This window comes from Hyperolius riggenbachi, chromosome 8 (assembly GCF_040937935.1).
Source record: "Hyperolius riggenbachi isolate aHypRig1 chromosome 8, aHypRig1.pri, whole genome shotgun sequence".
NCBI classification, from domain to species: domain Eukaryota; kingdom Metazoa; phylum Chordata; class Amphibia; order Anura; family Hyperoliidae; genus Hyperolius; species Hyperolius riggenbachi.
Window position 1 is genome coordinate 245,737,351 of NC_090653.1, and position 20,895 is coordinate 245,758,245.

Below are 20,895 nucleotides of genomic sequence, written 5' to 3' on the forward strand. Positions count from 1 at the left end.
CTCTAATATTAGCAGTTTACAAACTACACTCTGCCTTTGCTCTGTTTCATCGTTTAAAATGCAATGACCCTTTGAACTTCCCTGCAGTATATTATTATCTGAAGTTATCTTTCACTGTTTTTTTCTTTTTTGATGTAGAAGTGCTTGAGAAAATAGCACTGCTGCTCTGACTAAATTAGTTGGAGAGTTCTTTTGCATAGATAACAAATTCTTAACTCTTCATGTACTGGAAACCATATAAGACTCATATCTGTGCTACTAAAGGTGCGTACACACGCACTACGGCCGCCAACGACGGGTCCGTCACACCCTCCTGCTGGGCGGACTTTCAGACGACATTAGTGCGTGTGTACGCAGTGTCGGCGGACTTATAAGGCTGTTTCTGAGCGATCCGCCCAGTCTGACGGACCCGTCGTTGGCGGCCGTAGTGCGTGTGTACGCACCTTAATGTTATATTTCTTAGCTATACTACACATACAATTCATTATCTCATAAGTGTATTTTCACTTCAGATTCCCTTTAAAACTAACACTAACCTAGATCTAATCCAATGCAATCCATCAAAGTCTAATGAAAAAAAAAAAAAAAAAAATACAGCAGAAGTTCCAATTGTGTTGAACCATTGGCAACAAAGGCATTAGGCCATTTTTCTTTGTTGAAATGTTCATGAAAAGATGTTGAAAATAAATACAAAAATGCATTGAAATCCATGGAAAAATGATTTTGCAAAAATTCTGTGCATTTTTTTCAGAAAACAAAGCCTCTGGCAAAAACATGATTCTTGCGGCAAAAATAATTTTGCAGGCTGATCGCTGGGCATAAATAGATTTTTTTTTAAATTTATCAGGGTGAAAAAATGGTAAGAGTATCTACTGAGGTGTTTCAGTTAGGTCTTTGATAAACTTGGCCCCTAGGTTGTATTTCTCCTAAAGGGACAGGTGCCTATATTAGAATTCAAGAGTGTGGGTTCTGCACACTGTTGGGTATATTGGTCTGGCATGGCAAGTTCTCTTAGCCAAAAAGGTGAAGGGTACCACCCAAATCAGAACTATATACAACTAACATTACAGCTAGCACTCACACAACTGAAACCGTTCAATAAGCCATACAGCATATTTATAGCAGATCTCCCACATTTCGGGGATACATCATGACCCCTTTCTCAAGAAAAGGCAACACAACTAGCCCTGAAAAACACCAACAATAACTAAACAATTAAGAAATCCGAAGAAAAGCTTCAAAACTGTAAGAGGTAGAAAGGTACCATGAATACCGCAACTCCCCCCCCCCCCCCCACATAAAAAAAAAAAAACAGGATGCAATAAGAACAAAAAACTTTAGGATTTATTTAAGGGCACCTTTTTTGTCCTACTAACTCATTTTTAAATGTTGGTCTATCTGTGATCCAGACACATTAGGCCGGTCACACTGTACACTGGCGGTAACAGTGCAATGCAATCAGGGGAGTAGCAATAGGGGTTGCAGAGGTTGCAACCGCATCGGGCCCTTGGGCCAGAGGGGCCCTGAAGGGCAATCCCTCAACTACAGTAACAGCTTTCTATTGGTCCTGTGTTCATAATAATCACTTCTATAGATACTTTGAATGTGGTAATCATTAACAAACTGCACCCCATCCCCTTCTAGCACCTCTGACACTGTAGTTGCCATTGGCAGGTTTGGTGCGCCGTATCAATTGTTATGTATAGAGTGCTTGGGGGCCCCAATGTAAAACTTGCATCGGGGCCCACAGCTCCTTAGCTACGCCACTGAATGCAATCGAACACTAAAAAAGGCTTTCAGGGATTTCCACGTTAATATGTGGTAATCCCCCTTCTGGCTGAAAGGCAAGCGGCAAGTGAGTAGAGTGAAGTCTTTTAGCACTGGTGATGTATGAGTGAACCTCTCTAGCACTCACTTCCTGTGGTGGAAATGCGAATCGCGTAGAAGTAGGGGCTGCACAGTTAGCACTCTCGCCTTGCAGCGCTGGGTCCCCGGTTCGAATCCCAGCCAGGTCAACATCTGCAGGGAGTTTGTATGTTCTTCCCGTGTCTGTGTGGGTTTCCTCCGGGTACTCCGGTTTCCTCCCATATCCCCAAAACATACAGATAAGTTAATTGGCTTCCCCCTAAAATTGGCCCTATACTGTGATACATACACTACACTATACATACATAGACATATGACCAGGGGCGTAGCAATAGGGGGTGCAGCGGTAGCGACCGCATCGGGGCCCTTGGGCCAGAGGGGCCCCGAGTGGCCCTCCCTCAACTACAGTATTAGCTCTATATTGGTCCTGTGCTCATAATAATCATTTATATATATACTTTGAATAGTGGTAATCATTAACAAACCATTCCCCATCCCCTTCTTGCACCTCTGACATTGTAGTTGCCATTGGCAGCTTTTAGTGCGCCATTTCAATTGCTATGTATACAGCGCATGGGGGGCCCCATTGTAAAACTTGCATCGGGGCCCACAGCTCCTTAGCTACGCCACTGCATATGACTATGGTAGGGATTAGAAATCAAAAAGGAGGAGCTTAATCATGTGCATAAAAAAATGTCAGACAATTATTGTACCTTATGCCCATCCAATATAGAGCGTGACACAGCCCTCAAAAGTGCATATAATAAAAAACGGTAAAGCTTGGGCTATTTGTGTCAACAAGGAATACAAAATTTTATTAATGCAAAACTGACAGATAAATACCTCAAAGAACAATACATAACAACCTATTATTGCCAACAATTCATTTAGTTAAAAACATGAGCCTAGCAGATAGCTTCATAGGTCAGCTGGTTGAAACCATATACGCTCCAGATTGCAATGTGTGTATGGCGTAATAACAATCATACATCCATCACTCACCTGCGCATTCACATCAAAGTGCACCGTGCCCAGCAAAGTGTTCAAAAAGTTGGGGGGCCCCCTTTCCCACTCGGCAACAGGGATTCCACTAAGGTCACAGCAGTAGCTTGGATCCTGTGTTATAACAGTCACATCCCATTTATATTCCCATATTGCACAGTATGCTGTAAAGCTGTAACACGGGGAGATCTCACCAACTTGGACACTTGTATTGCCCAGTTCCGTCTGGTATCACCGCCTCACATGGACCCAGCAGATCCTGTAAGTCCTGTCACCCCTGCTCAGTCGCAGCAGGGGATCCACACGTGATGATTCCCCGGCAAAGGGGGGTGCACGCCGGGCTCAGAGCAGTAACGGACACCCGCTGCTGCTGGAGCGATCAGCTGACCGAAGCTCAGCTTAAATTGTGAGCCCCTCAGAAGGACAGTTAAGTGACAAGACAATATACTCTATACAGCGCTGCGGAAGATGTCGGCGCTATATAAATACTAAATAATAATAATAAAGTAATAAAAATAAAGTGTATTGAAAAAAACATTTTAAAAAAATTGGTTCACCATAGATTTACATGATTTCTGGTCTGCCGCATGTCACTGTCCATGTTACCCGGCAACGCACAGATGCTCTAGTGTCAGATGCGATGTTTCTGACACATCCAGTGTGAAAGGCCCCATAGTCTTTTACTGCCCTGGCATCACCCAGCGGTAAAAAGGGTAACACACTGCAATGAAAACGTCCCAGTGTGAAAGGGGGCCTTAAATTTTTGCAATAAGCTTATGGATCATTAAACTAATCTAGTTGTATAAAGACAGTGCTTGCTGGAGCTTTCAATGTACACAGTGTCTAAAGTATGATGCACTTAATTTATAGTGTTCCAAAAGGTATACCCCTAATCACTATACCCGTCTGTCCTGTGTGCTGCAAACAAGAAGGATCTGTGCTCACTCACCTGTATTTTGGAGGAATGGGTGATGCTCTTAAAAAGTGGAACGTGAGTGTGTAGACCTGAAAATAAAGAGAAATGTAAGGGCATGTGCCATCAGGCTCTTACACGGCTGTGTAGAGAAGGGGATTATTGTTGGGGTACCATGGGTTGGGAAGGGGAGGAGAGATATGCTGGGTACTTTGGGTTTACAAGGAGACCTTACCATGTGGAGTGAGGAGTTAGGCCCTAACTGTTAGGGGACCCCTCAGCTCCTACAGGAAATGTAACTGTGCAGAATGAGGAGTGCTGAAACATCACAGAGCCCTTCTTTAAGTACAGGCTCGCCTCCTTCCTCCAGAAATTGGTAAGGAGCGTACTGAATAAGTATCATAGTTACCGGTACTAGCTTGGCTGCTAAGAGAAAACCAGCAAGCTGTTGTACTCCCACATTTCTCCTGCTGCCACTGCAGGAAGGGGGTGTGCAGGGCCGGCCCTAGACTTTTTGCCGCCTGAGGCAAATTTTGAAAAAATGTGATCCCCCGCCCATGCCTCTTACTGTCAGCTGCTTACTCACTATTTAAAGCTGGAGGGGCGCGCAGATCGGGGGACCCAGGCGAGGGAGCAGGGGGGTCGGGTAGATGCCGCCCCTAGAAGTTTGCCGCCTGAGGCAAAAGTTTCACCCCGCCTCATGAGCAGGCCGGCCCTGGGGGTGTGGCATTCAGACCACACACCAACTCTCTTCACCACAGATTGGAGCAGAGGAAAGGTGTGGCTGTTACTGCCACTGACCTCCCCCTTGCAGGGCCGAATTTCTGGAGAGGCTACAAAGGCCCTGGCCATGGGTGGCAGCTGGCTAAGGGGCCAGCTGGACATGGAAGAGGGGTTGCTGCAAATAAAGAGCAACAGATAGAAATAGGGAACTGCAGACCAAGGGATTTGTATATAATAAAAGGAGGCTGCTGTACATGGATGTCAGGCATGGAAGGGGGTCTGCACAGGGAATAGGAAGGGGAGCAGCAAAAAAGTTGGTCTAGGGGCACAAAAAGTATAAATCCAGCCTTGCCCCCTCGGTATATCCATCAGCAGGTGGCATGGCTTTGGGGCAGTGCCAATCAGAGCCAAAGGGGCTCCAACTAGCTGGGGGGACGAGAGCTCTCTGGCCAGAGAAGTTACGGTAGTTTTAGCAAAAACTCATTCCTGAAAGTGGACTTTAAATGCAGCTCTGAAACGCGGTTTACGATTGCTCTTACCATGTCCTATTTTATTCACTGACTTTTCTCTGTCTACCAAAAATTCACCTGTATAAAAAAAATAAATAAAAAAAAAATAAAAAAAAAAGTGTCAACATAAACACAAACGTACTCATTTCTACCCAGACCTCAAAATGTAAATTTCTATCTGCCATCGTTTTGTTGGGAACTGTAGTGAAATTAACAATGATTTTTTTGTTTTGTTTACAATATTCATTAAAAAGCATTTGTCCATTGTAAACACATTATGAAATTTATCACATGTGGTGACATCTTTAGTCCTGTCAGGTGATCACTGTGGAATGCCAGCCAATCCCAGCGATCTGCTCTCATAGGCATCAGGCTATGAGAGCCGATCGCTCTCTGTGCCTCTCCAGGGGACAGCTGAGTGACACGGCTGTCTCCAGTACAGCGCTGTATAGATGTAATAGTTTCGCCATCTAACAGTCTCCTAGTGGCGATCGCCGCTCTTTTTGCACATTGAACCACAAATGCATTTGCAGAGATACAATGCGTTTGTACACCTCTTTTAATGCATTGGCATGGATCAGTGGCGGACACAGCCAGCAGTGGGCCCCTGTGCAAAATATCAATTGTGGGCCCCCCTGACCTGCGGCGCGCAAAGCGCGCCGCGGCAAAAAATGGGCCTAGCTATAACCTGCAGCAAAAATGGGTGTGGCAATAACCTGCGGCAAAAAATAGGTGTGGATAGAACCTGCGGCACGTAGCACCGCGGCAAAAAATGGGCGTGGCAATGACCGGATAAGGGCGGAGCTAACTGTAATTTAAAGTGATCCCGGGGTGAGAGTGATATGGAGGCTACCATATTTATTTCCTTATGCCCAGAAAATACGTGCAATGATGTCGGCAGATATGCCCAGAAAATACGTGCAGAAAATATCGGAATACCTGGGTCCTTTGGGCTATAGGAATACCTGGGTCCTTTGGGCTATAGGAATACCTGGGTCTGGGTGGGTGGGTGGGTGGGCTATAGGAATACCTGGGTCTGGGTGGGTGGGTGGGCTATAGGAATACCTGGGTCTGGGTGGGTGGGTGGGCTATAGGAATACCTGGGTCTGGGTGGGTGGGCTATAGGATTACCTGGGTGTGGGTGGGCTATAGGATTACCTGGGGGTGGGTGGGTGGGCTATAGGATTGTCTGGGTGGGTGGGTGGGCTATAGGATTACCTGGGTCTGGGTGGGTGGGCTATAGGATTACCTGGGTCTGGGTGGGTGGGCTGTAGCAATACCTGGGTCTGGGTGGTTGGGTGGGCTGTAGGATTACCTGGGGGGGGCTGTAGAATTACCTGGGGGTGGGCTGTAGGATTACCGGGGGGGGGGCTGTAGAATTACCTGGTAGGGCCTTTAGGATTACCTGGGGGTGGGCTGTAGGATTACCTGGGGGGCGGGCTGTAGGATTACCTGGGGGGGGGAAGCTGTAGGATTACCTGGGGGGCGGGCTGTAGGATTACCTGGGGGGCGGGCTGTAGGATTACCTGGGGGGGGGGCTGTAGGAGTACCTGGGGGGGTGAAGCTGTAGGATTACCTGGGGGGGGCGGGCTGTAGGATTACCTGGGGGGCGGGCTGGTCGGTCTGGGAGGGTGAAAGATAAGATTACCTGGTGGGTGGACTATTTGCCGAGGCTGGGAGGAGGGCCCGATCACTCCCTCACCTCGGCGGGCCCCCCTCCTGTTATGCGCGGCGCCGAGCGGGAGATACAGCCAGCTATTAGTCTCCGGGCTGCAGCAGACACTAGAGCACCAGCCGCCTGTCCATTCCTGTCTCCTCCTCAGCAATACCGCTCTGCACGCACTGAATCAGGAAGTAGTGCAGAGCGGTATTGCTGAGGAGGAGACAGGAGTGGACAGGCGGCTGGTGCTCTAGTGTCTGCTGCAGCCCGGAGACAATAGCTGTATCTCCCGCTAGGCGCCGAGCATAACAGGAGGGGGGCCCGCCGAGGTGAGGGAGTGATAAGAGTCGGGCCCCCCGGGGATAAAAAAAACTAAAAAAAAAACAAACAAAAAAAACGCCTGCAATACATAATGGGCCCCTCAAAAACGGAGCTTGAGGGGCCCCTGTGCGCTTGCACGGCCGTATGTCCGCCACTGGCATGGATTTTACTCTTGTTTTGAATCTAGTTTTACTACTTATATCTGTGAACTCCATGGATTTTTTTCTTTTGGGAAAGGGGGGGGGGACAAAATGTGCATAGTATGAAAAGAGCATTCTTCTTGAGAACTTACTGGTACATAGTAAAAACCGGTACAGAGTATGGGAGTCTGTAAATCCATGGGAACTTAAAGGAGTAATCAAGCAACTAATGCTACCCAGAGTGCTACTTACCCGGGCTTTCCCTCCAGCCCCTGGCAGCCGCTATGTACCACGCCGCAGCTCCGCTCTCCGCCATTGGCACCCGGTCCCCAACGGTGCCCTCTGCGGCGCCTGTGCGAGCGCCGCTGTCATTCACCTCCACAAGGTCCAGAATGTACTGCAAAGGGGCAGAACTACTGCGCCTGCGCAGTACACTCCGGACCACATGGAGGTGCTTGACAGCAGCGCTTGCGCAGGCGCACTGCCGGGGGCCAGCAGCAGAGAGTGGAGCTAAGGCTGCAATCCAAATGCATACACGCATATTCTCAGTCCAAGTCTCGGCAGACACAAAATACTTATAACATGAAATGTTCTTCTAATGTTGTCAACAATGTTAAGTGAATATATATATATATATATATATATATATATATATATATATATATATATATATATATATATATATATATATATATATATATATATATATATACATACAAAATTGAAATTCAAAGATAATGCTGCGCAAGGTGCTAGAAAGAGTACTTAAATACAGTCCAGGCTGCAGGCAGTGTCCTCTGTATAGGCGTTGCAGAGTCTAAAATTGATCCAATACTGCTGCGCTTGTATGTCTCACAAATCCAACCGGCATATGTAGGAAAGAATAAACAGAGAGGGGAACATGGGGTGTATCGTAGGAACTACTTCAACCTCAGTGTAAAACCACACACTACCAAGAGCAGTGAATGAGCCCCAAACGCACCAAAACTGCCACCAACTCTCCCTATGGATTGGCTGCTCACCCTCAGTTTTCTTGCTAGTAAAACACAATCATCGGCAACCATTGCCATCAAAGATAAGATCCTAAAGTCAGTATAAAAGGTAACGTAGCGTAATCCCGTTTATTATAAGTAAAAAAACCCTGCTACAAAATTTTGCTTACAATGTACATGCTTGAAATATAGTGTATCACATTAAAATACTGCACCACAGCATCAGCGCGTCCGCCGGCCAGGTATAGTGTAAAGCCTCGCATCCCAAACGTCTGTGCGTGCGTCCAAGCTCCGCCCTACATGTATTGTACTGTCCACGTTTTGATTTCAGTGAATTTTATATAGTGAATGAAATGTCATTTCTGCCCTTAACTTTTTTTCTTTTCTCCTCCAATCGCTGAGTCACCTCAGCCTTGCTTGTAAACACAAGTGAGCAGAGGATTGTGTTTCAGATAGGCAGCTAGGCAGGGAAATAAATGGAAGAGGAGGAATATATTATAGATAAAAAGAACTCCCAGCATGCAACTGTTTTGCACTGACTATTAAAGGGCCAGTGCTCCTAAAGTATGTGATAACTCCAAAACCATAACAGCAGAAAAAGTTTTGAAAGTTTTGAATGCTGGATTACCATCTTTATCACTTAATACACTCAGACCAGTTGCTGTTGAAATTTGATTTTTATGGTGACAATCCCGCTTTAACCTCCCTGGCGGTTCATTTTTTTTGCCAAATTGGCAAAAATCCTTTATTTTTTTTATTTATTTTTTTGTTTCATGTAAAGCTACCAGAGTGGTAGCTACATGAAACACCACTAGAGGGCGCATGTGTCCCTCTAGTGCGATCGTCGCCGGCACTAATAGCAAACAGGGGAGCGCGTATATAATGCGTTCCCGTTTGGCTTCTCCTGTCGCCATGGCGACGATCGGGATGACGTCAGCCGATGTCCTGACGTCAGGCGCACCCGATCCAGCCCATAGCGCTGCCCGGAACTCATTGGTCCGGGCAGCGCAGGGCTCTGGCGGGGGGGCCCTCCTTCGCCGCTGCGTGTGGGCGATCGCCGCAGAGCGGCGGCGATCAAGCTGTGCGCGCGGCTAGCAAAGTGCTGGCTGCGCGCACAGCACTTTGAATGGGGCGAATCGCCCCAGTAGAGCCGGAGAAATCCTCCTGCGCGGCATAGCCCGAGCTCAGCTCGGGCTTACCGCCAGGGAGGTTAAGCAATAATATTATTCAATGCACATATAGAGGTGATAATTACCAGTATAGCAGCAATGAAGAGCTAATAGGATGTATGAAGGAGGGCCCCTAATGGGCCCCTCTAGTCCAGGGGCCCCAGTGCGGTTGCTACCTCTGCATCCCCTGTTCCTACACCACTGCCTGTGTTTGTGACTATGTAAATCCATCATGCTATTACCTTTTTCATTGAAAACTCCTTTCTCAAAAAAGAAGCGTATCTTGTCTCCGCTGGTGAGGAAATAATCAGCACTTCCCTATAGGAATGAGGGAGGGAGAGAGAGACAGGCTCAAAAAACATAATTTAAAAGCAGGATTATGTAGGATAACATAATGAGCAGAAGCAGATTATTGCACAATGCACTTCATTTGTCACCATGCAAAGGAGGCCTTAAAGGGGCACTATGGCGAAAAATTGTAAAATATGCGTAAACAGACAAATAAGAAGTACGTTTTTTCCAGAGTAAAATGAGCCATAAATTACTTTTCTCTTGTGTTGCTGTCACTTACAGTAGGTAATAGAAATCTGACAGAAGTGACAGGTTTTGGACTAGTCCATCTCTTTATAGGGGATTCTCAGCAAGGCTTCTATTCTTTATAAAGATATTACCTAAAAAGGATTTAAACAATGATGCTGGCCAGCCTCCCTGCCTGCTACACAGTTTTCTGGCAGTTAAACAGAGCAACTGCCATTCAGTAAGTGCTTTTGAAAATAAATCCCTGAGAATCCCCTATGAGATGAACTAGTCCAAAACCTGTCGCTTCTGTCAGATTTCTATTACCTACTGTAAGTGACAGCAGCATAGGAGAAAAGTAATTTATGGCTCATTTTACTCTTGAAAAAAAAAAAACTTACTTCTTATTTGTATATGTTTGGCGAAAAATTGAAACATTTTATATATGTGCATAGTGCCCCTTTAATGAGGAACTTTAACCCAGGATTGAACTTCATTCCAGGCAGTAGCTGACCCCCTTTCCCATGAGAAAGCTTTACCTTTTCTTGTATAGATCATGACAACACACTGTGGGCGGAGTTTCACCCCAATATCAGCCCCTCTGGTGTGTGTAGCTGATATTGTGGTGAAACCCTTCCCACAGTGTGATGTCATGATCACGGTCCTGACAATTTGCTGTCTGTGAACCTCATTGCATTGTGGGAATTAACGGCTTTTTCCAACTGCAAAGCAAGTTGTATCTCCCTCTGTGCATAGAAGCCTCAGTAATGAGCATTTTGTACAGATCACCTGGCAGAGCTAAAGATGTCACCACCAGTGATACATTTCATAAATCAGGAAAGAATTTTGCAATGGGCAAACAGTAATCTATAAATAAATATTGTAAAAAAAAAAAAAAAAAAAAAAACTTTTATTCATTCAGTTATTTTCACTACAGTTCCTCTTTAAAGCTTAACGTGGAAAAACAGGCTGGTGGTGTACTATACAATAAAAAAGAACCCATTATCCCACTACGTATTACTCATGTAGTTATCCTACCTGCTTTTGTCCAAAAGTAAGGTCATCTGGTTTAAAATCAGGAAATTCTATTTTTTGTTGAGAAAAATGCAGTCGATTCATTTCAGCACTATATGCTGCAAAGGTTAATTACAAATTGTGTTTAGCATGTTTATATGCATATAAATAGAATTTCACCTAAGAGAAAACTTATGAGAAAAAAACGCATTGAAACGGGCCCAAGGAGTGTGGTACTCTACGGATGAACAGCTGCATACTTGTGTTTTTAACCTTGGAACTATATACAGTGAGCTCCCAGTGGACTAGAAGATGATTATACATATAATTTTCCATTATACTGTAGATTAGGGTTAGGATATTAGTATTAGGGTTGAGACATCTTTTCACACCCTATAGATGCTGTCCTACATCCAGGGCCGGGCCGAGGCATAGGCTGGAGAGGCTCCAGCCTCAGGGCGCAGTGTAGGAGGGGGCGCAGAATTCATTCAGCTGTCATTCCTAATTGTGTTTGAAGCAGAAAGAAATAAGAAAAGGGGATACATGGCGGTGACTGCAAGCCAGATAACTAGAGATTAAGGTGTTGGGGAGGTTGTGGGCCCTGTGGCGCTTCTTAGTCTAATAGCAATCAGTGTGTAACGGCTGGGGTGGCAGAGATGGAGGGGCGCACTTTGGTGTCTCAGCCTTGGGTGCTGGAGGACCTTGTCCCGGCTCTGCCTACATCCTGCCTGAATACAGTGTTGGTAACAGCACTCCTGACAAGTACTGGTATTGCTATGGCAGTACCATACAATGGAAAATGTTCTTTAGATATATACAGTTGAGACACTTTTTTTCATCCAAGTTCTTGACAAGTTCCTTAAAAGTTGAAGTAACAGGTGGGGGATCATCACCCTTCTGCAGAGATCACTCGAGAAGCCTCTGTCGGCCATCTACTAGGAAATACTTATGGCCAATATATGTAAAATTTTAAAAAAAAAAGTGTAAAAAACAAATGGCAAACAGATATTCCTTCACTGAATGATGAATACTGGACAGAAATATTAGAGACTAGATACTGGCCAGAATACTATATGGACAGTGATCTCTGCAATGTATCGCCTCATCCAGGTTAAGTTCCTACACAGGGTATACCCCTCAGAAATTGGCAGCAATTGACCCGACAAAACTCATATTGCCCTAAATGTCGCTCTAGCACAGGATCCTTCCTACATATGTTCTGGTAGTGCAGAATGGTACAGACATTTTTGGGAGAAATGGGAAAGGTCCTTATTACTCTTCTGAAAATACCAATTGACCTGTCTACCAAGATGGCTTTACTCTGAGTATTGGATGATACAGTGAAAAACAACCATAACAAATGACTCTTATGCCTCCTATAATTCTACACCCAAAGAGAAATTCTTAAAATGATCAGATTCGTCTCCCCCTTCTAAGGCAAACTGGACAAAAATCAACAAAGCCCTTCAGATGTACAAGCTCACGTACCTAAACAGGGACTGCTACTAAATTTGACAAACTATGGTCAGCAGAGCCGGCACAAAGTCCTCCAGCACCCAAGGCTGAGACACCAAACTGTGTCGCACCCTCCCCGCTGTCACACATTGATTGCTATTACACTAATGGCCCATACGCACGGGCTACAAAAGTGGCCTGTCGCCAGCACACGTGAGCATGTGCGCGACAGGCCGGCAACAGCTCGTCGCCAGGTCCCTCCGCGTACACACGCGGAAGAGGGACCAGCGATGCGACGGAAGCTGTCGCCGACGTTCCTCCCCCCTCGCCGGAAGCGCCGTCTATTTGCAATTATGTTGCTGTCGCTAGTCCGCATACTCACGAGGACTGGCGACAGTTGCGGCGGCAACTGTCGCCAGGCGATTGACCGCGGTCAATCGCCTGGCGACATCAGCGACGAGCGACGGTTCGGGGTGCGCGCCCGTGCAATGCCTCATACTCACGGGCGACCTGTCGCCGCAACACGCGCTCGCCGCGTGTTGCGCTGACATTTGTAGCCCGTGAGTTTGGGCCATTAGAGGTGCCCCAGGGAACCCAACCCCCAACCCCCCCCCCCCCCCCTTAACACCTTAATCTCTAGTTATCTGGCTTGCAGTCACTGCCATGTATCCCCTTTTCTTATCTCTCTCTGCTTCAAATACAATAGGGGAATGATAGCTGAGTGAGTTGAACACTCCCTCCTACATTGCGCCATGAGGCTGGTGCCTCTCTCGCCTCTGTCTCGGCCCGGCCTTGATGGTCAGGCTGGCTTGGTCAGGCTGGTGGACAGGCTGGCTTGGTCAGGCTGGTGGGCGACGGCAACTAAAAACACTGTGATCATTGGCGTCGGAGGCAGTAGGCTCCATTCTTCCTCTTCTCTCTTCTCCCCCTCCTACCCCTTCCCTTCTTTCTATTTTTTTCTCCCTTCCTCTTATCCGTCTCTTGCAGGGCTATCAGCCATAGGGGCTACAAGACATGGTGATTATCTGCTACCAAAATTAAATTAAGTGATATGTGTACAACATTAACACTCTGCTTACAAGATCCTACTTTAAATATTAAAAACTAAGTTCTGTATATTATATGTTATATAATGACTGTACTGCTTCACAAGATAGAGTAGCCTCTGTACTATAATAGGCATAACTATTTTTAGTGCCTTCACTAGATGTTGTAACGTTATTTGTTAAAACAATAAAATGATTTATGCGGTAAAAATGGTTGTATCTTCCTTTGGATACACCAGGGTATTGACAAATATAAACCTTTGGCCATTACATATGGTTCTATAGGATTATCCCTCATCAGAACATCCAGAAAGCTGCTTTCGTACCTGTGCTTTAAGCTGCTCCTCTTGTTGAGTTGAGAACTCTGTTCTTAAGTGGGGAGGCACGTCCATCTCTTGTAATATCCTCCTAATTTCTTGTTTCATGGACTCGCATTCTTCGGCGCTGAATAGCCTTTCCAGAACCAGAAATCCATCTTCACGGAACTATGTATTAAACAGGGCACATGTCAAGAACTGCACTAAACAGCTGCTTAAAAAGAGCCTTGTAACAATAGAATCTCGCCATTAGGTGGTGCTATTGCTTTTAAGAACGAAATAATTTGTTCCGATGAATTCATACAGGCAGAAGAACTAGTAACTGTGTCACTTTAAGCCTCCTAGCTAGATGATCTTTGGCACTGTCTCAGTTGAGAATTAAGTATGTTTACAGTTGTCCCACAGGGCCGTGCAGAGGATCCTTAAGTGGGGGGTGCTCAAATTTAAAAAAGGGGCCTGGCAATGCCTTCCCCCGCATGCCCCCCGCTCCTCGTTTCTGGTTAGGGGGGTATTGATTGTCATGCTGCTGAATGCAGATGATGGGTGCCATGTGGGTTCTGGGTGTAAGTACTGAGTGTCATGTGGGTTCTGGCTATGGTTGGGTATCGAGTGTCATGCGGGTGTTGATTGCAAGAACTTAGTGCCATGTAGGATCTGGGTGCATGTACTGGATGTCATGTGGGTGCTGGGTGCGGGTACCGGGTGTGACATGGGTGCAAATACTTGGCGCCATGCCTGTACTGGGTGCTGGCTATGGGTGGGCTTTGGGCATCACATGGGTTTTGAATGCAGGTACTTTGGGTGCGGTTACGGGTTAAGTGGATACTTGGTGCAGATAGTGGGTGCCATGTAGAAGCCGTTTGCAGGTGTGAGTACTGGGTGCAATTTTAGGCCTGGGTACAGATACTTAGTGTCATGTGAGTGTGAGTACTGGGTGCCAGCTATGAGGGGAAGGGGTGGCTGATGGGAAAAGTAGAGGTCAGTGTGGGTGCTGCAGGAAGGGGCAGGGCCATGCAGAGGATCCTCAAGGGTGTGGTGCTCAAATTTGAAATCGATAAATCATGCTAAATTGTGTATGTAATACCTCCTCATAAGGCAGTCTTATCTCCCCCCCCACACACACACCTTTATAGCAGTATCACGCAGGCTGTGTGTCTCCTTCCAACTCTTTTGGTGCTACCACCCTCAAATCAGCAGTGATAGGTGCCCACTGTTAGTGGGTTAGAGTGGGCACAGTGGAGCCCACTGTAGAGGCACAGGCTCACCTTTCATTCCTGGGACCTCTGTCCCTCTTGATCAGCACCCAAGCCTCTTTTCAGGCAAAGAAGTGGTTACCAATATGCAGTGGTTTCTAATCATTAGTAGATGCAAAACTGCAGTAAGTGTCAAGGTGCAGTGGGTGCCCAGATGCAGTGGATGGTAAGACGCAAAGGTTCATTTTGTGGTAAGTTGCAGTGGGTGCCGAGATGCCAACGTAAAGTCTGTGTCAAGCTGCTTTGGGTACCAAGGTCCAGTTTGTATTGGGTGTTTATTTGCAGTGGGTGCTATGCAGTATTGGGTGCTGAATGAGTAGCAGATGGTGATAAACAATAGTGGGTGCCATGTAAGTGCTAATTGGTACAGGGAGCCATGTGAGTGTTGGACATGAGTGAGTAGGGAGTGCCATGTGTGGTCTGGATGTGTGCCATGGGAGAGTACTGTGTCTCATATGGGTTCGGACCAAGGATGGGTACTGGGTGCTATTTGGGTGCTGGCCATGGACGGGTACTAGGTGCACATAATGGCTTTGGAACTTGGTGACGTGTGAGTACTGTGCCATGTGGGTGTGGATTATGGGGGTATGTGGGTCTTAGGTGCAAATACTGAGTGCCAAGTGGGTACTGGGAGTGAGTACATGGTGACATATGGGTGATGGGTGCTGGCTAGTGGGATATTGGCATGTGGGTGCTAAAGGCAGATGCTGGGTGCCATGTGGGTTCTGGGTGCTAGCACAGGGTGTCATGTGGATTCTGGCTGTATGGGTGTGTATCAACCATCATGTAGGTGTTGATTGCAGGTACTCAGTCCCTTTTGAGTTCTGGGTGCAAGTACTGGATGTCATATGTGAGTGCTTGGTGTGGGTGCTGGGCACCAAGTGGAGGCTTAGTGCAACTGGAACTACTGCAGATGAAACATGTAGGTGTTGGGTGCAGGTACTGGGTATCACATAGGTGCAAATACTTGGTGCCATGCCTGCACTGGGTGCTAGCTCTGGGTGGGTGTTGTGTGTCACGTGGGTTCTGAGTGCAGGTACATCGGGTGCTAGTACTGGTTATGTGAGTGGATGCCATGTGGAGGCTGTGTGCAGGTGTGAGTAGTGAGTGACATGTCAGAGCTGGGTGCAAGTACTGTGCCATGTAGGAGTGAGTACTGGGTGCCAGCTATAGGGTGAAGGGGTGCAGGTATTGGGTGTCATGTGGCTGTTTGATGCAAGTACTAAGTGCCATATTGAGGCCAGATGTGAATATTGGGTGCAGGGTGCTTGGTGCAAGTATTGGGTGCTTGCTATAGTGGGGGTTACTGGTTGAGTGTAATGTGGGTGCTGAATATTGGTGGGATTGCTGTGGGTGCAGGGGGTGGGAGGTCACTGTGGGTACTGCTATGAATGGCATAGTTGCTGCTAGGGGAGGTCGAGGTCAGTGTGGTTGATCGGGGAAGGGTAGGTCACTGTGGGTGCTGGGGGGAGAAGGAACTGTGGGTGCTGTGGAAAGTAGAGGTCAGTATGGGTGCAGGCGGAAAGGGAGGTCGCTGTGGGTCCTTTGAGGAGATCACTGTGGGTCTCGGGAGGTAGAGGTCATTGTGGGTGCAGGGGGTGGGAGGTCACTATGGGTGCTGCTATGAATGGCATAGTTGCTGCTAAGGGAGGTAGAGGTCAGTGTGGGTGCTAGGGGAAGGGTAGGCCACTGTGGGTGCTGGGAGAAGTCAGTGTGGTTACTGGAGGAGGGAGTGGATGCTGGTTGTTGGGAGAAGCCACTGTGGGCGCTGGCAATGGGAGAGGTCACTGTAGGGGCTGCTTTTGGGATGGGAGGTCCCTGTGGGTGCTGCAGGGGACAGGAGGGTAGCCACTGGGGGAGGGAAAAAATCACTGTGGGTGCTGGGGGAGGGATAGGTTAGTGTGGGTGCTGGGGTAGGCAGGATCACTGCTAGAGCTGGGGAGGGAGAGGTCACTATGGGTCCTAGGTGGAGGGAGAGACCACTGTGGGTGCTAGGTGGAGGGAGAGGTCACTGTGGGTGCTGGGGGAGGGAAAGGTCACTGTGGGTGCTGGGGGAGGGAAAGGTCACTGTGGGTGCTAGGGGAGGGAGAGGTCACTGTGGGTGCTGGGGAGGGAGAGGTCACTATGGGTCCCAGGTGGATGGAGAGGTCACTGTGGGTGCTAGGTGGAGGGAGAGGTCACTGTGGGTGCTAGATGGAGGGAGAGGTCACTGTGGGTGCTGGGTAAGAGAGAGGTCACTGTGGGTGCTAGGTGGAGGGAGAGGTCTCTGTGGGTGCTGGGTAAGAGAGGTCACTGTGGGTGCTAGGTGGAGGGAGAGGTCACTGTGGGTGCTGGGGGAGGGAGAGGTCACTGTGGGTACTGGGTAGGGAGAGGTCAGTATGGGTCCTAGGTGGAGGGAGAGGTCACTGTGAGTGCTAGGGGAGGGAGTGGTCACTGGGTACTAGGTGGAGGGAGTGGTCACTATGGGTCCTAGGTGGAGGGAGAGGTCAGTATGCCACACTAGGATTCCTGTCTGGGCCTCTTCACTTGAAAGTGTCCCAGGCGGGGCTTCCAGTGGGTGGGCGGGGCTTATCACGGTCGGGGGCGGAGCTTATTTTGCGCGGCGAGAGGGGCCTTTTTTGAAGATTTTAAAAAGGGGAGTGCCTGGGCACCCCCCTGTGCACGTGCCTGTTGTCCCACATTGTACTTTATATGGCTCTGCTATAGCAGATCGCTAAACTACAACAGAAAGCTGTCATCCCTCCTCCTCTTTCATTTCACAATACACATTCACGTTCAAAACAAGTTTTATTATTCAAAAAACATTCAGAAATGAGAAATACAAGTAAGGGCCCTGACACACCAGAGCATTTTGCTGGTCATTTTCGTTAAAAAAAAAACCAAAAAAACAAACACTTCCATTGACTTACATTTAAATCACGGCAAAATTGTTGAGACCGATCTTGTGAAAAATCATGATCACAGCTTTTTTTGCCGTAAATCTACAGCAATTTTAATGTACGGGGTTTTTTGGGTTTTTTTTTATGAAAACAACCCATAAAGCCAGGGCCCTAAGAAAATAAAAATAAACCAATAACCCAGAGTGAACAAGAATAACAAGGTCACAAAACTTAGAGATTTCGTAACAAAAATTGCATCCTGTTTTTTATCATCCTACAAGTTCCAAAAGCTATTCTAATGTGTTCTGGCTTACTGCAGCACTTTCTGCTATCACTATCTCTGTCATAAATCAATGCATCTTTCCCCTGTCAGACTTGTCGGCCTGTGTCTGGAAGGCTGCCAAGTTCTTCAGTGTTGTGGTTCTGCTATGCACTCCCCCCTCCAGGCCCCTCTATGCACACTGCCTGTGTGTTATTTAGATTAGAGCAGCTTCTCTCTTCTCTCTTATCTTTTACAAGCTGGATAAATCGTCAACCGAGCTGGCTGGGCTTTCACATACTGAAGAATTACAGACACAGGCAGAGCGGTTTGCAGGAAGAAACGAGCAGACTGAAACTTAAGTGCATGAGAGATGCAGGGGGAAAGAAACACACAAATGATCTCTTGAGATTCAAAAGGAATGCTGTATACAGCCTGCTTGTGTATGGATGTATTTTCTATGTGTGGACATACTGTACATCAACCTACTTCCTGTTTTGGTGGCCATTTTGTTTGTTTATAAACAAACTTTTTAAAACTGTTTTTAACCACTTTTAATGCGGCGGGGAGCGGCGAAATTGTGACAGAGGGTAATAGGAGATATCCCCTAACGCACTGGTATGTTTACTTTTGTGCGATTTTAACAATACAGATTCTCTTTAATGTGGCGCAGACAATACACATTTTCCAGTGCCCATCTATAGTATAGCTGATCAAGGCAACGTTAAAGGTCTAAGCTCAATGCATGTAGCCCGATGGGTCACTAGCCTGCATTCAATCTGCGCGTAAGACCACTTTGCATCTCACTGACACTGATCATCACCTCCAGTCAATAAGCTGCAACGCTAAGGCAGGGATCACACTTGGGGGAATCACATCCATTTTGCCGCAATGCGAAATCATATTTGGAAACACACGTAATGCTTTCTTATGAACATTCACGCTCAAGTGTTACAACGTGCGTCTTTCTGCATGCAGAGAAAAAAATACCGGCTGCGTTGCTTTTCTCACACAACACGTGTGGTGCAAAGCATGGTCCATGGAAAACCAATTCCGTGGTGTAATCCCTGCTTCAGGGTTCTATCACACTATGCACATTGTGTGGTGATAAAATCACAGTGCAGTGCAATGCAATGGTGGTAAAAAGTTGCATAACGCGTTAGATGTGCACTGCGACCATACAGTGAAGCAAATGGTTCAATAAAATTGTGCTTCGCTGCCACTGTAAAGTGCACGTTGTCCAGTAAACACACAACATGCTGAGCATTACTCCGACAGGACCTGCCACTCCGTAGCATATGTGAACGTGTACCAGAGATATATCATTGCATCACATAGCAGGATGCAATGGAACGCAAGGGATTCAGTGTAAAAGTAACCTAAAGGCCTGGAGCCCACAATTTGACGAATCCCAGAAGTGCCGCAATTTCACTGCAATTCCCAACCGAACTGTAGCCACTGATGCAATCACTCCAGGAGTGCTCCCAAAATGCTGAAAGCAATGTGGGACCGCCCCCATAGTGATCCACTGATGTAGCGGTTTGCTAATTGGCAAGTACTGCAAAAGCGCTCCTAGTAGGCCCCATGCCTAAGGTGTAGTGGAGGCGCTCTGAATGGCCATTAGAGACTGTGACCCTGATTTGAGCAGTGTAGATCCATTAATAGCCTTCTCACAGGTGAGTTTGATCAGCATAGTTGCACTCACCTCTATTAGGCCTCTTATCCACGGACAGTTGAACTGTGTGCTCAGCAAGCAGTTACCAGGCAGTAGCGAGCAGTTGCCAGGCAGCAGCGAGCAGTTGCCAGGCAGCAGCAAGCAGTTGCCAGGCAGCAGCAAGCAGTTGCCAGGCAGCAGCAAGCAGTTGCCAGGCAGCAGCAAGCAGTTGCCAGACAGCAGCAAGCAGTTGCCAGGCAGCAGCAAGCAGTTGCCAGACAGCAGCAGGCAGTTGTGAGAGTTTGAGAGGTATTTCACTGCCTATCAACAGTACGGACTGTTGATAGACAGTGAAATGCCTATCAAACCCTCACAACTGCTAATTGCTGCCTGAAAACTGCTAGTTGCTGCCTGGTAACGGTTCTCTACTTGGTAACTGCTTGCTGAGCACACAGCTCAACAGTCCGTGGAAACACGAGCAGTTGATAGGCAGTGAAATGCCTTTCGAACTCTCATACCTTCTTGCTGCTGCCTGATAACTGCTCACTGCTGCCTGGTAACTGCTTGCTGAGCACACAGTTCAACTGTCTGTGGAAAAGAGGCCTTAGAGAGGGGTAGGGGTCACACTTGAAGAATGGCAAACACATGCATTTTTTTGCTAATGCGTTTCTGTTTTCCATTTTCAGATTTTTCCAAGGCCTCTTTTCCACGGACAGTTTAACTGTGTTCTCAGCAAGCAGTTACCAGGCAGCAGTGAGCAGTTATCAGGCAGCTGCAAGCAGTTGTGAGAGTTTGAGAGGCATTTCACTGCCTATCAACAGTCTGTGGAAAAGAGGCCTTAGTTTTCCATTTTTTAATGCAGTATTTTTGATGCAATTTTAATGCGTTTTGGCCCATTTTAAGGCCTCTTTTCCACGAACTGTTGAGCTGTGTGCTCAGTAAGCAGTTACCAGGCAGAAGTTAGCAGTTATCATGCAGCAACAAGCAGTTAACACGCAGCAGTGAGGAGTAGAGAGAGTTTGAGAGGCATTTCACTGCCTATCAACAGTTCGTGGAAAGGAGGCCTAATTTATTTTGCACAAATCACATGTGAAAAACGCACTTTGTAATTGGGCGCTAATCTAGTTTAGGGTACCCAGCAGTAAAACCTCATAGGGAACAGTTATCTAATCACAGCACCTTTCTACAGCACAAAGAGTTGTGATTG

The 20,895-nt window shown here is 47.1% G+C and overlaps 1 protein-coding gene across 3 annotated transcripts in view; it reads right to left on the reverse strand.

The window, feature by feature from the left end:
* Window positions 1–20,895, reverse strand: part of PHYHD1 (phytanoyl-CoA dioxygenase domain containing 1) — a 79,481-nt gene that overhangs the window by 11,568 nt on the left and 47,018 nt on the right. For 2 of the 3 annotated variants that reach the window (XM_068249808.1, XM_068249809.1), the window contains exons 2-5: window positions 13,653–13,811; window positions 9,538–9,613; window positions 5,044–5,091; window positions 3,818–3,873 (exon numbers count right to left, since the gene is read on the reverse strand). In XM_068249808.1, coding sequence (XP_068105909.1) covers window positions 3,818–3,873; window positions 5,044–5,091; window positions 9,538–9,613; window positions 13,653–13,811 — 339 coding nt within the window. The remainder of the gene's footprint in view (window positions 1–3,817; window positions 3,874–5,043; window positions 5,092–9,537; window positions 9,614–13,652; window positions 13,812–20,895) is intronic. The other variant, XM_068249810.1, reaches the window with a different exon arrangement.